This window comes from Gigantopelta aegis, chromosome 14 (genome assembly GCF_016097555.1).
Source record: "Gigantopelta aegis isolate Gae_Host chromosome 14, Gae_host_genome, whole genome shotgun sequence".
Taxonomy (NCBI): Eukaryota; Metazoa; Mollusca; class Gastropoda; order Neomphalida; family Peltospiridae; genus Gigantopelta; species Gigantopelta aegis.
In genome coordinates, this window is record NC_054712.1 from 3583983 (window position 1) to 3609070 (window position 25088).

The following is a 25088-nucleotide window of genomic DNA, read 5'->3' on the forward strand; positions in this document are numbered from 1 at the left end:
TTTTTTTAAATCATTAATGTTTGCCATTGTAACCAAAATCTGATACAAGAGTTGGTACCCGATCCGTCAGTGCAACCCCCCCCCACACACACACACACTCCCAAAGTCATTCCTATGGGCCTGCTACATATATTGTGCGATTCATAATTTTTTTTTTAATAAACTGAAATTAAAAAAAAATATATTAAAAAATGAATCACCAAGATGTGTATACATAATTATATGTATTTTAAAAGAAAATGTATTTATAATAATTATACCTGCAGATATAAGCTACTGAGGGCAGGGCGCAAAAAGCAGTCTATTTTTAGACCTACCTGTAGCAAGTGAAATGACCTGCTATATTAACCCAGAAAATCATTTTCCAAGGTACACATTTGGGGCCTAATTCACAAAGGTCTCTTAGGCTCTGCTAGACAAAGCATTCTCTTTGCAAATCTTTTAGCATCGCACTGTGAGATCGCAGAGTTGCGAGAGTTTTGTGTAGGCCCCTGATGTACAATTATCTCATCTGCTATTTATCTTGTGATTCTGGTATCTTTTAATTCCATAATGCTCAAACATACATCTCAGAAGTCCTAATTCTTCACACACTGTTTCAAACCCTCCTTCATCCTGTGATTTCTTTATTTCCAGCAGTCCATAGTTTTCTTAGTTGGACATATTTCTCTTGGCCTGCTACTTTATATAACTGCAATCCATATTTTATTTCCAATTTCTAGCTCAGGAAGGCAACAAATCTTTTGTTTATAAAGGGAAATATACACTAATTCAATTTGTAAACTCCCCTTCAGGTGTAAATTTACTTTGTATCAATAAGGAAATATCTTAAATGGCTCCCCATAATCTAAGTATGGGGAGCCAGGGCGTCTAGAATTTGTATGAAAATTCACTAGCAATGAGATCGGTAATTTAAAAAATGTACTAGTCATGATTAAAAATTCAATAGCACTACTTTAAGTAAATACAATTTAACTAATAGGATTACAGGATATGTTACCTACAAAAGGATATAGAGCTTCAAAGGATATTCATATTTACAAAATAAGACTTAAATGCAGCATTTGACAACTTTGTTTTTCACTATAATAGTTATTTACTAGCCCAACACTGAATATCACTAGCCATGGGAGTGGGACTACCATAATCTAGAAGCCCTGTACTAGCCCAACACTGAATATCACTAGCCATGGGAGTGGGACTACCATAATCTAGAAGCCCTGTACTAGCCCAACACTGAATATCACTAGCCATGGGAGTGGGGCTACCATAATCTAGAAGCCCTGTACTAGCCCAACACTGAATATCACTAACCATGGGAGTGGGACTACGATAATCTAGAAGCCCTGTACTAGCCCAACACTGAATATCACTAGCCATGGGAGTGGGACTACCATAATCTAGAAGCCCTGTACTAGCCCAACAATCAATATCACTAGCCATGGGAGTGGGACTACCATAATCTAGAAGCCCTGGGAGCAACTAATCACTCCTCTTTTATTTATGATTTCCAGAGAACTTGGTAACAAAACAGTTGCACCAACAACAATCGAACAACATATTCCTGAGTTTGTCATACATTTGAGTTATTGGCATGTTTTTGGGTCTTGTCATTTATTTAGACACTCCAAACACAATGGAGCTTAATAGCAAACATCTTTAAATTAATATTATATATTATTTTGTACAAACATTTACACATTATTAAGGATTATTTTGTTTAACGACATCACTAGAGCACATTGATTCATTAATCATCAGCTAATGGATATCACATGCTTGATAATTCTGACATGGTCTTCAGTGGAAACAATTAGTGAAAGCATGTTTCCATCTGAATATAGTTTTACATTTTGTAAAGGGTAATAACTAAAATATTACACTTATACAATACAGGAAGAAAGTGTAAATACACACTACTGCTAAAATATTACACTTATACAATACAGGAAGAAAGTGTAAATACACACTACTGCTAAAATATTACACTTATACAATACAGGAAGAAAGTGTAAATACACACTACTGCTAAAATCTTCGATTCTATCACATTCCAGTTTTAGCCATGACAATGAATGACTATTTAAATAACAAGTCAAGTTCACAAAACGAGATCATCTTTATTTTAGACTACTCGGTGCATATGGCTGAATACATGCACTTATTTAAAAATTTGTAAATATTATCAGATGTTTAGGGAAGTTAAACATCTTTCGTAAATTCAGATCACAGATCAGACTAGAATTAATATTTTAATGAAATCCATAAAATCACTTTTAAAAACAAAACATTATAATACCAGTCCTATATTAATGAGCTTTGTCGCCGGAGCTAAACTTGACGACTCGTCTTGGAAATATCAATAAAAGCAATACTGTAAACACTCCAATGATGTACATCATTATGACTGTGAATTCACTGGGTAAAAAACATCGTTTTACTGCATAATCTTCATTACCTACAGTCATCTGCAAAAAAAAGATTTAAACAAGTAAATTAATAATAAAAAACTTTTTAATGTACATTTATATAAGACAAATAAACCATTAATAGTGAAAGGGGAGATAACTAATAGATAACCTAAACAAAATGTTACAAGGAAATACCGGCCTCGGTGGTGTCGTAGTTAAGCCACTGGACATGAGACTGGTAGGTTCAGGGTTCACAGCCCAGTACCAGCTCCACCCAGAGCAAGTTTTAACAACTCAGTGGGTAGGTGTAAGACCACAACATCCTCTTCTCTCTCACTAATCACTAACCACCAACTCCCTGTCCTGGACAGACAGTCCAGATAGCTGAGGAGTGTGCCCAGGACAGCGTGCATGATCCTCAATTGGATATAAGCACAACAATAAGTGGAAATGAAATGAAAATAAAAGGAAATGGTTCATAAGTACACATGTAGTGCATTTGGCAAGTGGAATTCTTGTATGTATATATCCAAGCTTTCCCCATGCATCCCCTTTCGCAAAATACAAAAAGCATTGGCATCATTAAAGTTCTCTTAGACCAAATAACTTTACATAAGGAATGTGTGTAATGTTGTTAATAAAATGTATATAAACAGTGTATCAACCAACATATACTAGTATTTCACATTTCTGTATTTACAAAAAAACATAAGCAAGACAAAATGGTGGAAATATATAAGTAACACAATTTTTATTAACCTTTTTGGAGAGGATTTTATATGAAGTATATTCACCAGATTGAATTTTCATTCACATTTAGCAAAAATAGCTTAGCACATATTCTAATTTTAACAAATAATAAGCCTTTGATGCATAGAACAACTTTTATATCGCTCTAGCACTTTACGGGGAGCGACTTTTGTTGTTTTACTGGTTGGCAATTTAAAGTTACCACATAAATTTACTCATGGTATGCATGGTTATCTGCACAGTTTCCATGTTTTGATTGACAGCCGATAGGCCGGAGTGCCCAGCAAATAACCATTCATAACATGTGTAAGTTTATGAGGTAACTAACTTGTACCCTAAATGACGTTGCATGATGGAAGTTTGGCTAAACGTCCTCAAAACATGTATTTGATCCTAGCGAGAAAATCTTTGTAACCTAATTTTAGAATAATATTGCATTTTCTTTTACAATTATACTGTTATACTACTGACAGTGTGTTATATGATTGGTTTCTTTGTGTTTTTCTTTTGAGTTTGTTTTTATTTTAAAATTATTTATTTATGCTATCATTATTATTTTCTTGTTGTTTCTCTTTTGTTCTTTGCTCCCTACCCAACCGTCTAACCCTGATTTTCATTTATTTTAAATATATTTTTATGTATTATTTGGGACCAGTTAACCCCTTTAACCCCTTTAATCCATCTCCCCTTTAATACTTTGTAACCCTAACAGTTATCACACACCCCCCCCCCCCCCCCCCCACCCACTCAAATTGGCTAATGTTTGTCAATACCCCTGCTTTTGTTGTCCTTATGATGTAATTTGTAAAAACGTTTTGTCGACTTACTAGAAGAAAAGTTGGGTTATTTTTATTCCGCCAACTGTACGATGCCACTGTCCACTCTGGAATGTTGTTGTCATGGACACGGTAACACCCATGGTGAGTATGAGCACTGATTATGAAACGTGGACTTATCCAGTCCAAGAGCTGAAACACAAAACAACATGACTCAGTAAGTAGTTACTGCATTCGTCAGCAGTGGAATCATTTCCTGCATACCTATATTTGTTACTCGTCCAATCACCCACCCACCCCCCGTAACTCAAGCATTCATCAGCAATGTAACTATTTGCTGAAAAACTATATTTTTTTATTCTCCCTCTACCTCCCCCCCCCCCCACCCCACCCCCAACTTGGGGCTAACTCTAGCACTTATCAACTGGCAATGCCAAAAACAGTTTTCATTTTAATTTGGTGTAATAATTTATATTTTATTAGAAAAACAATGGGTTTTTTTTCTTTTTCGCTGTTCACCTCCAAACCCCAGTCCTTGTCTCTCCAACTACAACATGTGCCTTGCTCTTGTGGCCACCCATGCCATTTTCCATCAGTTTTTGCTGTGAGCTTGTGACCACTCTGGTGAGTGTAATCTCCTAGTAGCTTTACTGGCTGTAGAGAACGGTGATGCCAGGTGGGTGCAGGGACGTAACAGAGACTGCACCCATGGAGGAAGCACAGACTGGTAAATTATGGTGTGGACAACTCAGAAAAGCAGAGTCAGAGAAAACTGACAGAACATGGTGAAAACAAACTGAAATCATAGGTGAAATTGGATCAGGTTTTTTTTGTATAGTAATATAATGAGGATGATAGGCAGAGGGTGATAGATGAGAAAGATGAATTAAAAGTATGATCCATCCTTGATGAGATTTGAACCACTGAACATCAGGTCGACAGTCCAGCATCATATCCACTACACCATAGAGCTCAGAAGTATTAAATACACCATAACACCATTTCGAGGGTTTCGAGCATGTCCATCCCGGGTCTTATATCTGGATAGCCAGTGGCTCCACCCGGGACTCCGCTCAACCATATTTTCAGTTTTTTTAACATATGTTTTGCAGAGAGCATCACTTGACACCCCCCTCCCCAATAAACTTTGCTTGCTACAGTCTAGAGGTCCCCCTGCTAATATGCTTACACACATGACTGCTTTCTCACCTGTCTGGAAGCCTCTTTGGACAGACAGTCAACTTTCAGTTTAAATGGAATGTTTTTAACACCAGGTGGCGCTGCATCCGGAGTATCACAGTCTGCATCGGAAGGCCGGTACATAGGAAAATGCTGCAAGTATGTTACACTCGGTTAATCATAATTAAATGTCTGTTACATTCAATACAATTTAATGTCATCCAGCCATAGCAAGAGTTTCTTCATTTCTCAATGAATGTCACTTGGTCTTATTGAGCATTATAATAATAAAATATGAACCTTTAATGTTATTATTAGTAAGTATGTTTTAAAATTAATTATCACAATTGTCATTTATTTCTTTTACATTCATTGGGGTATGAAAAAAAAAGTAATTCGCAAACTTATGTGTCAACGGCTTTGGTGATTCACACAGTTTGCGGGCAATTTTAATTTTTTCATACCCCAATGAACATAAAATAAATAACAACCAGCAAACATTTAAGTATTTTAGCCCTCCCCACCCCTCCCCTCTTTAATTTCTGAGAAATTGGCCTAAGATAATGTGGTGGCAGAAAACAGTTGTAATATTTTAAATTATCATTATAAATATAATTTAGTGAATGGCAAAAGTAAAATCTCTGTCACTTGTATGAATCTCAATGCAATTTTGATGGGATATCAAAGAGTGAAGTCAAAATTTATAAAGATATATATTTCACATATCTTGTTCTTATAAACTGTTGGGTTTATATGTTAGTTCTAATGAAGGTTTTTTGTTTATTTTGCGGAACACAATTTTCTCACTTTGCTACTTTCATTTTCATTCGACAGTTTCTTGTTTACAAATAAAAGACATTGTAGACAGGTACATGAATATTTGAGTTCATTATTTACACAACTGGTCTGCACAGATAACAAAATTGGTGTTGTCAGAAACCAATTGTTAAAAAACATTGACTTCCTAGCACAATTACTGACGGCTCGGACTTGTCTATGGCTTGGAAAGAAGAATGTTGCACCCGAATATTTAGAATCTAAATCAAGGATAAAATGTTTAAACGTACAGACCCTAGTTATTAGACAATATGGTTTACTGAAATCAGACGTTTCTTAGATTTTATTTTTTATCCATTTCCATACATGTATCCGAAGGGTTTCTGGTCATCCTGGTGTTTTTAATAAAAATTAAATGCATTTTCCATATTTTTAACCTTCTGACTACTGCAGGCAAGACATCTCGTCCGAGGTCATGCCAGTCAACATACTGTTCATTGTTTACAGTGCATTCCCCAATTCATATTTCCCACCGTTTTGCACACAACACTCACCGGAAATACAAAACAGGAAACACTTACTGACACTATGGCTGCTTTAGGTTTCTCTTTTTCAACGGAAAATACCTTGGAATTTTGAGTTCCAAAAGTGGTATTTGGCAACTATTTTCGCTCAACAACAATGGCGGCACATTGCGGTCATTTTCAGGGATCGATAGCCGATTGTGACAGCTAATTTGATAATAAATTTCCAAATATTGGGATATGAATCATAGTTGGGTTTTTTTTTTTTATTCTGGTCAGAAAACCACTGTTATTGGGAATAATAGACATAAATACTGGACAGCTGGCCTCAAATGCTGGTGAGTAAACGCAACTTTTTCGATTTTTTGCCTAATTTTAGTCAACATTAACTGATATAAAATATCATAAAAATTAAAACCCACGAAAATAATACTTACAGATTCAAATATGAACTTTATTTTATGTATTTATAAATTATTTAAGTGAATATATGCAAGTAAAAATTATAAACTTGTAACCCACTCAACATGGTCTTTGTCAAAAATTAATCCAGTAGTCTAAAGGCTAATGATGGCACTTGTTACCTGAAGTAATATTGGCTTTGTATATTTGAACTGTTCATAATGATGGCACTTGTTGTAGTGACTCTGTGACTTTAGAGGATTCTGGAAGAAAACAAATATGTGATTTTAATGTATGCATCCACTAGCTGTTAAACATATGCTAACAGTGAAGCAGGCACAGTACGAGAGATGTTCATGTAACTTGCTGTTAAACATATACTAACAGTGAAGCCGGCACAGTACGACAGCAGTTCATGTAACTTGCTGTTAAACATATGCTAACAGTGAAGCCAGCACAGTACGACAGCAGTTCATGTAACTTGCTGTTAAACATATGCTAACAGTGAAGCCGGCACAGTATGAGAGACGTTCATGTAACTTGCTGTTAAACATATGCTAACAGTGAAGCCGGCACAGTATGAGAGACGTTCATGTAACTTGCTGTTAAACATATGCGAACAGTGAAGCCGGCACAGTACGACAGCAGTTCATGTAACTTGCTGTTAAACATATGCTAACAGTGAAGCCGGCACAGTACTAGAGACGTTCATGTAACTTGCTGTTAAACATATGCTAACAGTGAAGCCGGCACAGTACTAGAGACGTTCATGTAACTTGCTGTTAAACATATGCAAACAGTGAAGCCAGCACAGTACGACAGCAGTTCATGTAACTTGCTGTTAAACATATGCGAACAGTGAAGCCGGCACAGTACTAGAGACGTTCATGTAACTTGCTGTTAAACATATGCAAACAGTGAAGCCGGCACAGTACTAGAGACGTTCATGTAACTTGCTGTTAAACATATGCTAACAGTGAAGCCGGCACAGTACTAGAGACGTTCATGTAACTTGCTGTTAAACATATGCTAACAGTGAAGCCGGCACAGTACTAGAGACGTTCATGTAACTTGCTGTTAAACATATGCTAACAGTGAAGCCGGCACAGTATGAGAGACGTTCATGTAACTTGCTGTTAAACATATGCAAACAGTGAAGCCAGCACAGTACGACAGCAGTTCATGTAACTTGCTGTTAAACATATGCGAACAGTGAAGCCGGCACAGTACTAGAGACGCTCATGTAACTTGCTGTTAAACATATGCAAACAGTGAAGCCAGCACAGTACGACAGCAGTTCATGTAACTTGCTGTTAAACATATGCGAACAGTGAAGCCGGCACAGTACTAGAGACGTTCATGTAACTTGCTGTTAAACATATGCAAACAGTGAAGCCAGCACAGTACGACAGCAGTTCATGTAACTTGCTGTTAAACATATGCGAACAGTGAAGCCGGCACAGTACTAGAGACGTTCATGTAACTTGCTGTTAAACATATGCTAACAGTGAAGCCGGCACAGTACTAGAGACGTTCATGTAACTTGCTGTTAAACATATGCTAACAGTGAAGCCGGCACAGTACTAGAGACGTTCATGTAACTTGCTGTTAAACATATGCTAACAGTGAAGCCGGCACAGTATGAGAGACGTTCATGTAACTTGCTGTTAAACATATGCAAACAGTGAAGCCAGCACAGTACGACAGCAGTTCATGTAACTTGCTGTTAAACATATGCGAACAGTGAAGCCGGCACAGTACTAGAGACGTTCATGTAACTTGCTGTTAAACATATGCAAACAGTGAAGCCAGCACAGTACGACAGCAGTTCATGTAACTTGCTGTTAAACATATGCGAACAGTGAAGCCGGCACAGTACTAGAGACATTCATGTAACTTGCTGTTAAACATATGCTAACAGTGAAGCCGGCACAGTATGAGAGACATTCATGTAACTTGCTGTTAAACATATGCTAACAGTGAAGCCGGCACAGTATGAGAGACGTTCATGTAACTTGCTGTTAAACATATGCTAACAGTGAAGCCGGCACAGTACTAGAGACATTCATGTAACTTGCTGTTAAACATATGCAAACAGTGAAGCCGGCACAGTATGAGAGACGTTCATGTAACTTGCTGTTAAACATATGCAAACAGTGAAGCCAGCACAGTACGACAGCAGTTCATGTAACTTGCTGTTAAACATATGCTAACAGTGAAGCCGGCACAGTATGAGAGACGTTCATGTAACTTGCTGTTAAACATATGCTAACAGTGAAGCCAGCACAGTATGAGAGACGTTCATGTAACTTGCTGTTAAACATATGCGAACAGTGAAGCCGGCACAGTATGAGAGACGTTCATGTAACTTGCTGTTAAACATATGCCAACAGTGAAGCCGGCACAGTACGACAGCAGTTCATGTAACTTGCTGTTAAACATATGCTAACAGTGAAGCCGGCACAGTACTAGAGACGTTCATGTAACTTGCTGTTAAACATATGCTAACAGTGAAGCCGGCACAGTATGAGAGACGTTCATGTAACTTGCTGTTAAACATATGCGAACAGTGAAGCCGGCACAGTATGAGAGACGTTCATGTAACTTGCTGTTAAACATATGCGAACAGTGAAGCCGGCACAGTATGAGAGACGTTCATGTAACTTGCTGTTAAACATATGCCAACAGTGAAGCCGGCACAGTACGACAGCAGTTCATGTAACTTGCTGTTAAACATATGCTAACAGTGAAGCCGGCACAGTACTAGAGACGTTCATGTAACTTGCTGTTAAACATATGCTAACAGTGAAGCCGGCACAGTATGAGAGACGTTCATGTAACTTGCTGTTAAACATATGCGAACAGTGAAGCCGGCACAGTACTAGAGACGTTCATGTAACTTGCTGTTAAACATATGCAAACAGTGAAGCCGGCACAGTACGAGAGACATTCATGTAACTTGCTGTTAAACATATGCTAACAGTGAAGCCGGCACAGTATGAGAGACGTTCATGTAACTTGCTGTTAAACATATACTAACAGTGAAGCCGGCACAGTACTAGAGACATTCATGTAACTTGCTGTTAAACATATGCAAACAGTGAAGCCGGCACAGTATGAGAGACGTTCATGTAACTTGCTGTTAAACATATGCAAACAGTGAAGCCAGCACAGTACGACAGCAGTTCATGTAACTTGCTGTTAAACATATGCTAACAGTGAAGCCAGCACAGTACGACAGCAGTTCATGTAACTTGCTGTTAAACATATGCTAACAGTGAAGCCGGCACAGTATGAGAGACGTTCATGTAACTTGCTGTTAAACATATACTAACAGTGAAGCCAGCACAGTACGACAGCAGTTCATGTAACTTGCTGTTAAACATATGCTAACAGTGAAGCCGGCACAGTACTAGAGACGTTCATGTAACTTGCTGTTAAACATATGCAAACAGTGAAGCCAGCACAGTACGACAGCAGTTCATGTAACTTGCTGTTAAACATATGCAAACAGTGAAGCAGGCACAGTATGAGAGACGTTCATGTAACTTGCTGTTAAACATATGCGAACAGTGAAGCCGGCACAGTACTAGAGACATTCATGTAACTTGCTGTTAAACATATCATATGCTAACAGTGAAGCAGGCACAGTACGAGAGACGTTCATGTAACTTGCTGCTACAATCAGATAAAAGCATCTCAGATGAATGCTTTGCCCCAAGGAGAAACGAAACCCACTGCTGCTACAAAGGTAAAGTTTGTTTTGTTTAACGACACTACTAGAGCACACTGATTTATTAATCATCGGCTATTGGAGATCAAACATTTGGTAGCTTTTACTTCTAGTCTTAGAGAGGAAACCCACAACACTTTTCAATTAGCAGCAAGGGATCTTTTATATGCACCATCCCACAGACAGGATAGCACATACCACGGCCTTTAATACACCAGTCGTGGTGCAATGCCTGGAATGAGAAACAGCCCAATGGGCCCACCGACGGGAATCGATCCCAGACTAACCGCACATCAAGTGAGCGTCTTACCATTGGGCTACATCCCGCCTCCCACAGCCACTACAAAGACCTGTACAGATGTAAAGCAGCAAACACAGTACAGTTCAGCCAAGCACTCTACCACGGAGCAACACAAGGTTCATACACAGTACAGCTCAGCCAAGCACTCTACCACGGAGCAACGCAAGGTTCATACACAGTACAGTTCAGCCAAGCACTCTACCACGGAGAAACAGCCCAATGGGCCCACCGACGGGAATCCCAACACAAGGTTCATACACAGTACAGTTCAGCCAAGCACTCTACCACGGAGCAACACAAGGTTCATACACAGTACAGCTCAGCCAAGCACTCTACCACGGAGCAATGCAAGGTTCATACACAGTACAGTTCAGCCAAGCACTCTACCACGGAGCAACGCAAGGTTCATACACAGTACAGTTCAGCCAAGCACTCTACCACGGAGCAACGCAAGGTTCATACACAGTACAGTTCAGCCAAGCACTCTACCACGGAGCAACACAAGGTTCATACACAGTACAGCTCAGCCAAGCACTCTACCACGGAGCAACACAAGGTTCATACACAGTACAGTTCAGCCAAGCACTCTACCACGGAGCAACGCAAGGTTCATACACAGTACAGTTCAGCCAAGCACTCTACCACGGAGCAACGCAAGGTTCATACACAGTACAGCTCAGCCAAGCACTCTACCACGGAGCAACGCAAGGTTCATACACAGTACAGCTCAGCCAAGCACTCTACCACGGAGCAACGCAAGGTTCATACACAGTACAGCTCAGCACTCTACCACGGAGCAACGCAAGGTTCATACACAGTACAGCTCAGCCAAGCACTCTACCACAGAGCAACGCAAGGTTCATACACAGTACAGCTCAGCCAAGCACTCTAGCACGGAGCAACGCAAGGTTCAAACACAGTACAGCTCAGCCAAGCACTCTACCACAGAGCAACGCAAGGTTCAAACACAGTACAGCTCAGCCAAGCACTCTACCACAGAGCAACGCAAGGTTCAAACACAGTACAGCTCAGCCAAGCACTCTAGCACGGAGCAACGCAAGGTTCAAACACAGTACAGCTCAGCCAAGCACTCTAGCACGGAGCAACGCAAGGTTCATACACAGTACAGCTCAGCCAAGCACTCTACCACGGAGCAACGCAAGGTTCAAACACAGTACAGCTCAGCCAAGCACTCTACCACGGAGCAACACAAGGTTCATACACAGTACAGTGCAGCCAAGCACTCTACCACGGAGCAACACAAGGTTCATACACAGTACAGCTCAGCCAAGCACTCTACCACGGAGCAACGCAAGGTTCAAACACAGTACAGCTCAGCCAAGCACTCTAGCACGGAGCAACCCAAGGTTCAAACACAGTACAGCTCAGCCAAGCACTCTAGCACGGAGCAACGCAAGGTTCATACACAGTACAGCTCAGCCAAGCACTCTAGCACGGAGCAACGCAAGGTTCATACACAGTACAGCTCAGCCAAGCACTCTACCACAGAGCAACACAAGGTTCAAACACAGTACAGCTCAGCCAAGCACTCTACCACGGAGCAACACACGGTTCATACACAGTACAGCTCAGCCAAGCACTCTACCACGGAGCAACGCAAGGTTCATACACAGTACAGCTCAGCCAAGCACTCTAGCACGGAGCAACGCAAGGTTCATACACAGTACAGCTCAGCCAAGCACTCTACCACAGAGCAACACAAGGTTCAAACACAGTACAGCTCAGCCAAGCACTCTACCACGGAGCAACGCACGGTTCATACACAGTACAGCTCAGCCAAGCACTCTACCACGGAGCAACGCAAGGTTCATACACAGTACAGCTCAGCCAAGCACTCTACCACGGAGCAACGCAAGGTTCATACACAGTACAGCTCAGCCAAGCACTCTACCACGGAGCAACGCAAGGTTCATACACAGTACAGCTCAGCCAAGCACTGTACCACGGAGCAACGCAAGGTTCATACACAGTACAGCTCAGCCAAGCATTGTACCACGGAGCAACACAAGGTTCAAACACAATTTGGCATTACAAGAAAATAAACTTGAGAAAGGTAAATTTGTATATTTTCACCGGAAATCTAAGATTCAATAATTTTTCAAGATGATTTCTCAAATTGAAGTACTTTTCCAGTGATTTGGGCAAATTCAAGATGTTAAAAACAGTGACCTCAGCACATGAAAGGTGTTTAAAATAGTGACCTCAACACATGAAAGGTGTTTCAAATACCACCTCAAAGTATACAAGGTGTTTAAACCAGTGACCTTAACACATGCAAGGTTTTTAAAAACAGACCTCAACACATTTAATGTGTTTAAAAACAGTGACCTCAATGAATGCAAAGTCTTTAAAACAGTGACCGCAACATATGCAAGGTGTTTAAAACAGTGACCTCAACACATGCAAGGTTTTTAAAAACAGACCTCAATATATTTAATGTGTTTAAAAACAGTGACCTCAATGAATGCAAAGTCTTTAAAACAGTGACCTTAACATATGCAATGTGTTTAAAAACAGTGACCTCAACACATGCAAGGTTTTTAAAAACAGACCTCAACACATTTAATGTGTTTAAAAACAGTGACATTAAAACATGTAGAGTTTAAAGCAGTGATCTCAACACATTCAAGGTGTTTAAAAACAGACCTCAACACGTTCAAGGTGTTTAAACACAGACCTCAATACATTCAAGGTGTTGTGAAATTCCCCTCAGTTTGCCGACTGCCTCACTGCACAGAGAACACCCATCTCCCTCCAGAGTCATACTGTTGACCAACACGAAGATGTTGTCTCGTATTCGGAGCATTCGCACCGACGGGGAATTAAAGGCACTCTCAAACCGGTGGTGTTTGTGTCGATTCATCCTAGAAAATAAAATAAAGAAATAATATGACAGAATAATAAAATGGATGGATGGATGGATGGATGGATGGATGGAAGGATGAATGGATGGATGGACGGGCCGATGGATAGATGGATGGATGGATGGATGGATGGATAGATGGAAAAACAAATAAACAAACAAGTCTATAATAAACACTTAAATAAATACATAATTTGTGCTAAATTTGATCTCAGTTGTGCTAAATTTGGTCTCTATTAATAATTTTATTTTATTACACATAACAATAAAATCTATCATACTTTCTTTATTTATCTAACCAAAAATGACAAATTCCAATGAGTGTTGATTGATGCATCTCTTGTCATACATACACGTAATGGAAGCCGATGTCATGGTTGCCCACGACAACATGCATGTCGGTTTTGGACGAAACAGAAAACATGCTTTTGAATCGTTCTTCGTGGTACTTGAATTCAAAATCAGAACACCACTGGCCTTCATCTAACAGATCCCCTGAAATCAACAACAAACAACTTAATTAGACTAACAAGTCATTTGAAATCAAAACAGAGCCCTCGAAAAATTAACAACCCAATCATATTCACATAAATAAAACTAAAGTTTTTGGTTTTTTAACGACACCACTAGAGCACATTGCTATTCATATAAATAAGCCTCATGAAAGTAACAACAGTGACAGCAACCTCATAATAGCAGAAAAATACCTTTTATCGGTTTTTTGGTATGAGTAGCAGGGCTTAAAACAGCCTGCTAACCCACCTCAGCAAAACTGCTGATAATTTTTAAAGAGACAAATAAACACTTTATTATCTCATCTGCTATTTAGTTGGTGATTCTGTTATATTTGAATTCCATAATGCTCTACAATACATCTCAGAGGTACTAATGTTCCACACACCATCCCAAACCCTTCCCTCTTTCTGCACTGTCGTATTTTAATTTCATAATGCTCTACAATACATCTCAGAGGTCTTAATGTTCCACACACCATCCCAAACCCTTCCCTCTTTCCACACTGTCGTATTTTACTTCCATAATGCTCTACAATACACCTCCGCGGTCCTAATGTTCCACACACCATCCCAAACCCTTCCCTCTTCCCGCACTGTCATAATTTCATCAGATCAGATTTTTTATGAGCAGGACATGTTCCCTTTGGTCTGCTATTTTAGACAATAATTCTGCGAAATTAAATGTCTTGCCTACCATGTTTTTTTCAGTAGTGCACTGTGATGAAAATCCTTAGGTGCAATTATAAACCATGTTTCATTAACCTAGCACTTACAGTTTACTGATGTAAATGCAAAACCGTAAAGTTTAAATTTTAATGCAATAGTTGATGCCATTGCCACTACAGCTATTGGAAAAGTAATACCTACATGCATATCTCACTTTGTTACTTGGTAAAGGTGAGACACAAAATGACAACAGGCCATATTTTACTTCCTATTTCGAAACCGGGAGTAGCTTACATGTATGTGACAATTGCAGGTTTTCATTTCTCAATCTCTCAACCAAATATCAAATTAAGCTGGTGTGACCCATGGCGCTAACTAACGACCGCCAGAAGTAGGGGAGCATAGTAGGTGGTTACAGTAGGTGGTTACAGTAGGTGGTTACAAGTACCTCTTAACACTGCCAGAAGAAACTAGTGAACACTCTCCGAAGTGATCAGACCAAGCCCAAAGCTAAAAAGCTGATGGGGAATGACAGGTGTGTGGAACTGATAGCTACAACAAACACCTGTCGCGGTTGAGAGACAAGGACTGGGATGTGGATGTTGATAGCAAAAGAAGTTGAAAGATAGGAGGAGTTGCCAGATCAGGAAGAAATGAGATGGAATTCAAAGGAGTTAAAGGATGGGGGCAGTGGGATAAAAAAAAAAGAAAAAAAAAGTCACATTAATCATATACAGTATTATACACTCAATAAGTATAGTTTAAAAATGTGCTGAGGTGTCATTAAACAAATATTTTTTCCTATATGGTATGCTGGAATATGCTCAACTTGTGACAAGTATTATTTTGATTTCAAGTTGGTCAGATGAAGGAATCAGCCAACCAGACATAACTACAATGTGTTAAAGGGACAGACTCTAGTTTTAAACACTACGTCATATTTTTCACTACTAGAGCCGTTATGATCATTTAAATTACAAGTTACTCCCATTTTATTGTTTAGAATATTCATCCTGGTGTTTGTAATGCCACGAAATACATGTTTCAAAATTCTAAAACTGCACGTACATGTACCTCTGAGAAGTAAAGGTTATCGAGTCAAGCTTTAGTTTATTTTTAGACCTTTTCCCGTGCAAACATCCCAGAGTTTTTAGCTTAACATATGAGATACATGTACATTTGAGACTACTGTCCTAGATATGTTCGGATTGTTCTGTCCCACGGAAATGGAATGTATTTGGATACGACGTTACATAGATCTTTTTGTGAGGTTTGTTCTGTCACACGGAAATGAAATGTATTTGGATATGACGCTACATCGATCTTTTTGTGAGGTTTGTTCGGTCACATGGAAATGGAATGTATTTGGATATGACGTTACATCAATCTTTTTGACATTGGAAACTAGGGTTTGCGGCTTTAAACAAATTTCCATTCCATATTAAATTTAAATCTAAATAGCACATACATATGCAGATGAACACCTACCCAAGACAAAGACAACGTCTGGATTGTACAGTAGAACACTGGTCTTGAAAGATCTCTCCATTTGCCATTCTCTGTAATTAGAACAACAACATAATAGAGAACTGTGAATTAATATTGTGCTCAGTCTGTATATACTACATACAGAGTATATATTACATACAGAGTATATATTATATACATGTATAAAGTACAATATTAATTCACAGTTCTCGTCATTTGTCGGTTATGCAAATTTAAATTGAAGCAAACTACCAACTAGTTTTGAAATCAAAAGCTGTTAAGTATTTCAAAAAGTAGACAGACGTTTGGATGCTAGATTTTGTTAGTATACTAATGTTATTAACAGCTTGTAAAGATGTTGCACATATTCAGAAATGCATTTCAAGTTATTTCAATCTAATTACAGCTTAAGATTTTAATGGTTTTGATGTAAAATGTTTTAAAGTTAACATGTTTACACTCAATTTGGGCTTTCTTATTCTGGGCAGACATATTTTGGGCACAGCGATTATTGCCTCGACTTTGGTAAGAGTGAGTCTGAAGCCCTGTTCTCCACACAACCTTGCAATAACATTTTTTAAAAACTTTATTTGAAACTTCATGCGACTGCTCAACCAACACCAGTTTAGGAGAGTGATCCGAGTTCAACTTTCTTTTTGTTCATTGCAAAGACTGATTAAAAATGATTGATATAATTCACAACTGTCGACATAGGACATAATATATAATATGCTGCCATTCAAAAGATAAAGCTTGAAATTGTATTATTGAAAACCAACAAATGAAACGGTGGAATATATAAGTATACATGCAAAGTGTTTGTAAGGTGGTTTCTAAATTGGTTCTTTTCGATTATCGACAATATTTACCAAATTGTTCATATTTTATGAAAATAAAGCAGGCCCTAATCTAGAATTGAAATAGTAGGAGAAGTGATCTCTCCCATGCAAAAAGAAACGGGGAAACGTTTGATAAAAATAGGCAAAGTGAACATTCATCAGTACATTTCATAACATTTCGGCAGTTTCAATGTTCAATTGGAAAAATTCAGAATTTCACACTGGGTTCTAATCGTAATATTTTTTATATAAAATACTACTTATTTAAACAAAACAGTTGTATGTTTTATTAAAAATGTGATACTATTAAGTACTTGATAATGTGCCATAATGCTAAAATTAAGTATTAATTAGTATTTTCTGGCATTACTGAAATTAAGGTGGCCAAGGATTAACAACGCTCGACTGGTCATAGCACACGGCACGACATGTGTCGCTTTGAAAAACAGTAGCCCGGTTTAAGGGTATATCTGATGAATGTCAACATTAAGACTACAATATGTATTTAATCTCTTCACAACAGAAACTGGCATAAGCATTAACATTTGTTGGTTGATTTTGATAATAAATTGGACATGGTAAAACATTACTTCATCAAATCAATCATACATTACAGTGCGCCTGCACAGAAACCATTTCCCATTAATAGGCCCAGTTCACAATTACTCAAGGATAGTCTGGCACAAAAGTGTAACCACTGTCCAACATACGGCGACAAGTGAGCAATGACAATAAACATGTCGAGGTCTTGACGTCTGTTGTGGGATTTTATTTTTGAAATCAGATTAGGTCCAGAATATTATGGTGACTTCGACTTCTCACTACTGCTAATAACTCGGCGACTTGAGCTGACATTCGGCAAAAAAAAACCGCTCATTTAGCCAGCAAGATTAGGGCCTAATAAAGTTTCTTTTGGAAGTCAGTATATACAGGGCTAGCTTTGGGTGATAAGAAAAGTTTGCCAAATTATCTACAAAATGCAAAACACATTGTTATTTTCCATCAAAATATCAATTATCACACCTTTTTTTCGCAAATTGTTCTTCAAATTTGCAACTGGTCAGTGGCAGAGCAAGCCCTGATGTACTAGTATACACAACTACAAAATGCAATCAAGTTAGAAAACACACCTGCGAACTTTGTCAAACCAGTGGCCTTCCCTCCACCCAAGCAGATGGAGATCAGCTATGACCATGACTTTGAGAGGCTTATGCTCCTTGCCCAGGCCCAGCTGTTGGGACACACCACTGTTGGCCAGCTGCGGCCAGGAGCACTGCAGGAGCACCACGAAGTAGTGCAGGAACTCACAGTACAGCAACAGTAGGACGAGCAGGAGGACCGCCCTCGCCCACTTCCTCACACTGATGAACCAGTACATTTGAAACGGCAGCTGACACAGCCAGCCCATAGCCTCGGCACACCGCGGACAGCAGCTGGCTAGGCAGTCAATCATCTGCTGTGTAAATGTCACATTCTGCAGCATCGTTTGTGCAAATTACAGCTCGTCAACATCATATTCCACAATGGATTCACACCGAGATGCATTTACTTCAGAATCTACAAGTCAAGAAAGAAAGAAATGTTTTATTTAACGACACACTCAACACATTTTATTTACGGTTAAATATGGCATCAGACATATGGTTAAGGACCACACAGATATTGAGAGAGGAAACCTGCTGTCGCCACTTCATGGGCTACTCTTTTTAATTAGCAGCAAGGGATCTTTTATATGCACCATGATCCCACAGACAGGGTAGTACATACCATGGCCTTTGATAAACCAGTCGTGGTGCACTGGCTGAAGCGAGAAATAGCCCAATAGGTCCACTGACGCGGATCGATCCCATACCGACAGCGCATTGAGCGAGCGCTGTATCACTGTGCTACATCCCGCCCTGTAAAGAAAACACTTTAACAATACACTTTACCACATGTAGATACATAAAAAACAATTCTCTCCCTACACCCACCCACCACTGTCTTAATACAGAGAACGGTACAGCATTTGACAAGTGAAGTCAGCGCTTTTTGTCTACCGAGTGCTAAGACAGTATTCTTCTAGTCGGCGATTACAAAATTTTAGACAACATTCCAAATTCTCAAGGATTTATTCTTTGTTTTTAATGGAAGTGTTTAAGCACTCTCAACATATTCTCCACTAAACTAACAGTTACAAAATAACAGTGTAAGATTGTAACACTCTTTCCTCTTTACTAGATGATCGGACACTAGAATGGATTCATTTTACGGCATGGGTGTTGTTGGCTTCTTTCAATAACTGATTGGAATATATTTTATTTCATGTACAGTAACAGGAAAATATACATTCTCTCCATAAGTATTGTATTCCTGTTTGGGTTTTTTTTAGCCAAAAGCAGTTTAGGACATTGATATGTCACTGTACTATAGGCCTAATCGTAACATAAAAATTAAAGTAATCTTTTTTAAAATAACAGGGCTCAAAATAGCGGCTTGTAAAAAGCAAAAGCAGTTGCATTTTTTTTAGATCTAGCACATGAAAAAAAAATTCAAGATACAAATATCAGGGCTCACCATGATCAAAATTACCTGTAGCCAAAAAATTAGCCAAATGAGATTTTTATTAGCCATAATGAAAATGTTTTAGCCAAAATCCATGCTGTCTTATTTCCAGCAGGCCATATTTTTCTTTAGCAGGCCATATTAAAATTATTTCTTTTTGGCTTGCTACTTCAACATTTTTTATTGTCAACATCCCTAACTGCATTATGTTTGTAACTCCGTTCATTTTGTTTTCTCATGAATGGTTCACGCAATCAACATCCGATTTGTTGTCGTCTGCTAGTCAGTCATTTGTGAGGTTTTTCTTCACAGTTCAGGAACATTTTCATTACCAATAAAGTTCAGACAAATAAGTATCTAAATACAAAACTTTACAAACCCCTAAAATCATTAATTTTACTAAGTCGTTTTTGTTTATTCCTTAAATTACCAATATCGGGTCCACATGACTTGTAGGAATTGACTTAAAATGGAGGAAGATGAATTAACATTTGGTGTGTGTCACACGTGCCAGATCAACAAGGTCAAATCATTTAATTTTTATGATTTTTAAGCCCCACTATTGTTAGAATTTGTTTTCAATTATTATATTCGATCTGAAAAATATATGCTACATTTTTGTGCCTCTACTGTACATAGTCACACAGTGAATAGTATTCATAATCCATCATAACAATTGTAAATAATTTTGAGTGTATAAATTGTTTTAATTAAGAATCAATTCATTAAAAAAATTACATTTTACAAACTGGTATGAACGTAATGCCTATCAGTATTGACATCAAGTGTTAGCGATGTGTGTTGGTAAAACGCAGACCGGACCAGAAAGAACACTTGACAAACTGAACATTTCCTTTTTAAAAAATTAATAAACATGTTCATCAACTGTCCATGTGTAAGAAACATATATTTTTCATATAGTGGCCTTAAAAATGGAAAATGCCAAACCGCACATGCGCTGTACGACACTTTTTGAATACGCATGCATGTGAACAGTTAGAAACGCTGCACCTGTTTACTGTAGTTCACCAAGGTAAACATCTACGGTCCTTTTTTTAACATTTTGACATTTATTGGACCCGATGTTTACAACTTGAACAGCAAAAACAAGCGTGCAGTTTCCGCCCAGATTTCAGGCGGAATCGATACAACCATGGAATTAATTATTTCGTGGCGAAATATGAGATGTACCAATAAATATAAACACTTACTGTATAAAGAAAACTTCCCGAGTCACGTTTTACGCATAAATAGACAGTTTGTCCAAATAGTAATCCTGCATTAATCCAATTTTCAGTTACGAACAAAATCTCGAATATTCCCGCCGGCCATTGTGAGCATATTTAAAACGTGATTGAAAACTGTTGGTGGAATCGGATTATTTTTATTATTATTCGTCTCGGGTTCACGAGTTTATTCCACGATATTTAATGGAATATCACGTTTTATAATAATAAATAAATAAACTTAATTAATGAATAATATTGTTTAAAAATCAATTAATTGATAATAAATTAATAATAACAATTAAATTTAACTGAATAAAACTCCTAAAATAACTAATGACCAGTAATTATAGCTAAAAAAAAGAAATGAAATTAAAACAAAAAAGAAGAGAAAAAAAAGAAAAAAAACCTTTGAAACACATGTAAGCAATGGCCTGTAATAATAATATTTAAAAACAATTACTAAAGGAAATAATAATTTTGGAAAAAAGTAAATAAATGAAGGCCTTAAAATAAGTAATGACCTGTACTAACAATCATTATTTTTTTAATAATAATAAAAAATAATAATACACCCCAAAACTTTAATGTGACAATATTATTAACAATGCTTATAATGCAACCCACACAAAGCACATATGTAGAAACAAAAATAACAAAATAAATAAATTTAATAATCAATTCCATTCAGTTCCGCAATATTTCTTTTTACGTAAAATGCTTGATACGAATAATTCTCGTTCCGCAAAATTTTCATTCCGCATTTTCGATGTGCCAGGATAAAAATAGTTTTCAAATGTTTAAATGTGTCATCTTCAAACATCTAATCCTGGAAAGGTTACCAAAGGTATTGTACTTAATATTTTTGTCTAAAATTTATTAAAATATGTTGTTGTACGTGTTGAGGCTCTTAAATAAAGCACATATGCCTGATTTTATTAAATCGTGATTGCAAATGGAAAATTCGATCCAATGGATAAACGTTACGGCACAGCAATAAACATCACAATAATAAATTATTAAATATCGTGCCGGAGACGTTTATCTTGATGAACTACTGTTTACTGGAGAGTGCTTCACTACTGTTTACTAGAATGGATCGTTTTACGACCACATTGTTGATTTTTCACGTTAACCTATTGCAATTTATTTTGTTTCACATATCGTAGCAGAAAAATGTAAAAACAATTAAACAGTAGTTCCGTAAATATCGTAGGCCCTATAAGGCCTATTCATGTTTTCGTTACGTGAACGCAGTTTGGGACGTCGATGGTAACAGCAGGCCATATTTTGCATTCTATTTCGAGCCCTGATTATACACATTTATTATGGAGAAACTCTTGCAGAAAAGTCAAGAGACGCATAAGTCTCCTCCCTCCCAGTTTCGTACGCCAATCAGTCCCATTGAATTCACCGTTTTATCTTGAATCAACTGGTGCACTATGGACGCAGCCATTTTTCCTGTCATAGTTATTTCCCCTTGATGATACTTCGACAATTATCGGCATTATCCGTCATTATCCGTCATTGAGCGCCTTTTGGGTGTATTATACCAAATAAAGTCCTATTGGCGATCATGTTAACGTTTTTGTTTTAAAACACTATGTACGATATATGAACCAAACTATGACCCATAAATACCAGTACCACAACCCCTACCTCAAAGTTATAATAATATAATTATTATCCATGCATGTATTGAAGTTCTAAAATATAAAATTATATAAATGCATATGTTTTAATTTTTTTAAATAACCATTTTATTGCATCTCATCTTTAATAATTAATTCTCATGTGTGTTAATATTGTTATCATTGTTATACATTACAGGCTGAATTTACAAAACCTGTTTTCTTAAATACAGGTCTTTAATCGTTGTAAACACATGTACATGTACCAGTAGTTACATGCATGTACAGTGGACTTTGTCTAAGCCGGATTTCTGTGTAAACCAGCACAGTTTGAAAGTCCCATTCCCACGAATGGTTAATTTATTATGAATAAAACTCTGCCTAAACCGGATGCTGTCTATTCCAGATTTCAGATGGAAATTTCAAGAACAAAAGAAAAGTTTATGAGGTAATTAGCTCTGTCTACATTGGCATGCGATCTTACCTCTACTGAGTTATTAGGACATCAAAGTGTTATGAAATAATCGCACCTCTTTGATAAGCAACGAACCACACCTGTTGTAACGGGTGAACATGTAGGTAGCATTTCTGAGTCTTACTTTCACAGATGTCTAACACAGTCCAAACGTTTTGTGAATAGGACGTTTTATTTACATTGGTATTTTCTGATCACTATATCGTAAGAACCGTAACTCTGGACAAACTCTGTCTAAACTGGCATATTTCATTGGTTCCCAGTGAAACCAGTTTAGACCACCCACTGTATCAAAAACAAGCTTTGTAAAATCAGCTCTACATGATGGAGATTATATACTAAAAGGCAAAAGTTACTGTGACATGAATTGTTTGGAGTAATAAATTTGTGAATGGATTTATGGATGTAAACCAAAGAAAATGTGCATGAAACAGCTCGAAGAAATGCAACCAAGCAGTTGTTGCAGCGATTGCATGCTTTGTGCAAGAGACATGGAATATTTGGGAGAAATCCTGTCCAGTGTTCACCATAAAAGGCCAGATATTCAGTTGCAAATCATTGCCACTCTGTGCAGCCTTCAGAAGCCCAGAAGTCAGAAAAACACCATTAGTGAACTGTTTGATGCAATTTTGTCAGGCCACGCCTCAGTGAAAATGACAGATGGCGAGTCACAGGGATGCATGAATCAGGGACCTCGCAGCGTGACAGGGCACGTCAATTCAACGTCCACAGAAATACCATATGGCACTTATGGCAACGATATCAACAAAACAACCAGGTCAGGGACCATCCCAGTAGTGGCCGACCACCCGTGACAACCCCTTGCCAAGACACATGGATCCGAACCACACATCTGCAAAACAGGAACTCCGGCTGATCCTTCCTCAGACTGTAATGGCATTCCAAGGAACTTTCTCCAGTGTTTAGTGGCCTCAATGAGACAATGGTGCCAGGCCTATATCAATGCTCAAGGTGGACACACTCGTTATTGACTGTGTGAACTTCGCTCTGGACCCACTCTAGTGATGTGGCTGATTTGCATATGGTAGGTGCACCCTTTTCATGGACTATTGCTCATTTCCATACCTTTGGACATTTCTCTTTCAATGTTATAATGTTTCATACACGGCAGTAAAAAGTTATCATCAATTATCTTTGTCTTTTGTGTGTCACAATAACTTTTACCTTTTAGTATATAATCCTCATATTTCATGATAATAATATTATGTTATGAATTCAAATTATATAACACAAATGCCTGTATCACTATCCATTTATGCAAATTAACTGATCCATGAGCTATAAAACCCTAATTGCAGAATTAAGGGTCCAAGGGTCAAAGAGTACACATTTTATTAATGTTTATAATGACTGTACACTTGAATAGTAATATTTCAAGATTTGTATTGGTTTCAATTAATATTTGATATTAATGATTTTTTAAAGGTTTTTTTGTTTTTTTTATGTAGAAGTAATTCCAAGAAAGTTTTGTCATTGCTGTTCTTAAACAGCAATGACAAAACTTGTAAATGAGCTTTATTTATTATCAAATTGACAACTTTATGTTGCAACTCAACAGTCAATAAGACGAAGGGATGGATTTAGAGGCATCATAAATCAGAAGCTGCAACTGAGAAAGCATCTCTTCCCCTCCCTGATGAAAGCCGATTTTAATATACTGGTATTGCTAACATCTCATGTTGCTGGCATCTTCCGACACCTATGGTATAGCAGTGTACACTATTTGTTATATGGAATAAATTTAAGTACTATATAGTATTAATGGGCGATACATCTGATAATAATTATTATGTATAATGAGAATGTCTACCTGTAAATTTTCATAAATCTTCTTAAACATGCACTTATGACAATGTTTGATAAACCATCATTTCACTAAAACTGAAATGCGTGATTTCTCTACAAGAAAATCCATCTATTTGCTATAATTGCTGACCATGCATACA

At 37.8% G+C, this 25088-nt stretch overlaps 1 protein-coding gene across 1 annotated transcript; it reads right to left on the bottom strand.

The window, feature by feature from the left end:
* Positions 1–1351: 1351 nt before the first annotated feature.
* LOC121389429 (metallophosphoesterase 1-like) lies at positions 1352–22489 on the bottom strand. The gene is made up of 9 exons (XM_041521056.1): positions 22430–22489; positions 18376–18802; positions 16407–16477; positions 14091–14232; positions 13552–13738; positions 7002–7082; positions 5147–5269; positions 3989–4129; positions 1352–2468 (listed from the first exon to the last, which is right to left on the bottom strand). The coding sequence occupies exons 2-9, from the start codon at positions 18726–18728 to the stop codon at positions 2310–2312; spliced, it is 1257 nt and encodes a 418-aa protein (XP_041376990.1). The 5' UTR covers positions 18729–18802; positions 22430–22489; the 3' UTR covers positions 1352–2309.
* Positions 22490–25088: the final 2599 nt, after the last annotated feature.

Excerpts from the sequence above, each read along its gene's own strand:
- LOC121389429 (XM_041521056.1), bottom strand. The coding sequence starts at position 18,728 with ATGCTGCAGAATGTGACATTTACACAGCAGATGATTGACTGCCTAGCC. Across the intron at positions 14,233-16,406 it reads AGACGTTGTCTTTGTCTTGG|GGGATCTGTTAGATGAAGGC; the intron begins GTAGGTGTTCAT and ends TGTTGATTTCAG. Across the intron at positions 7,083-13,551 it reads AACACCTTGAATGTATTGAG|AATCCTCTAAAGTCACAGAG; the intron begins GTCTGTGTTTAA and ends GTTTTCTTCCAG.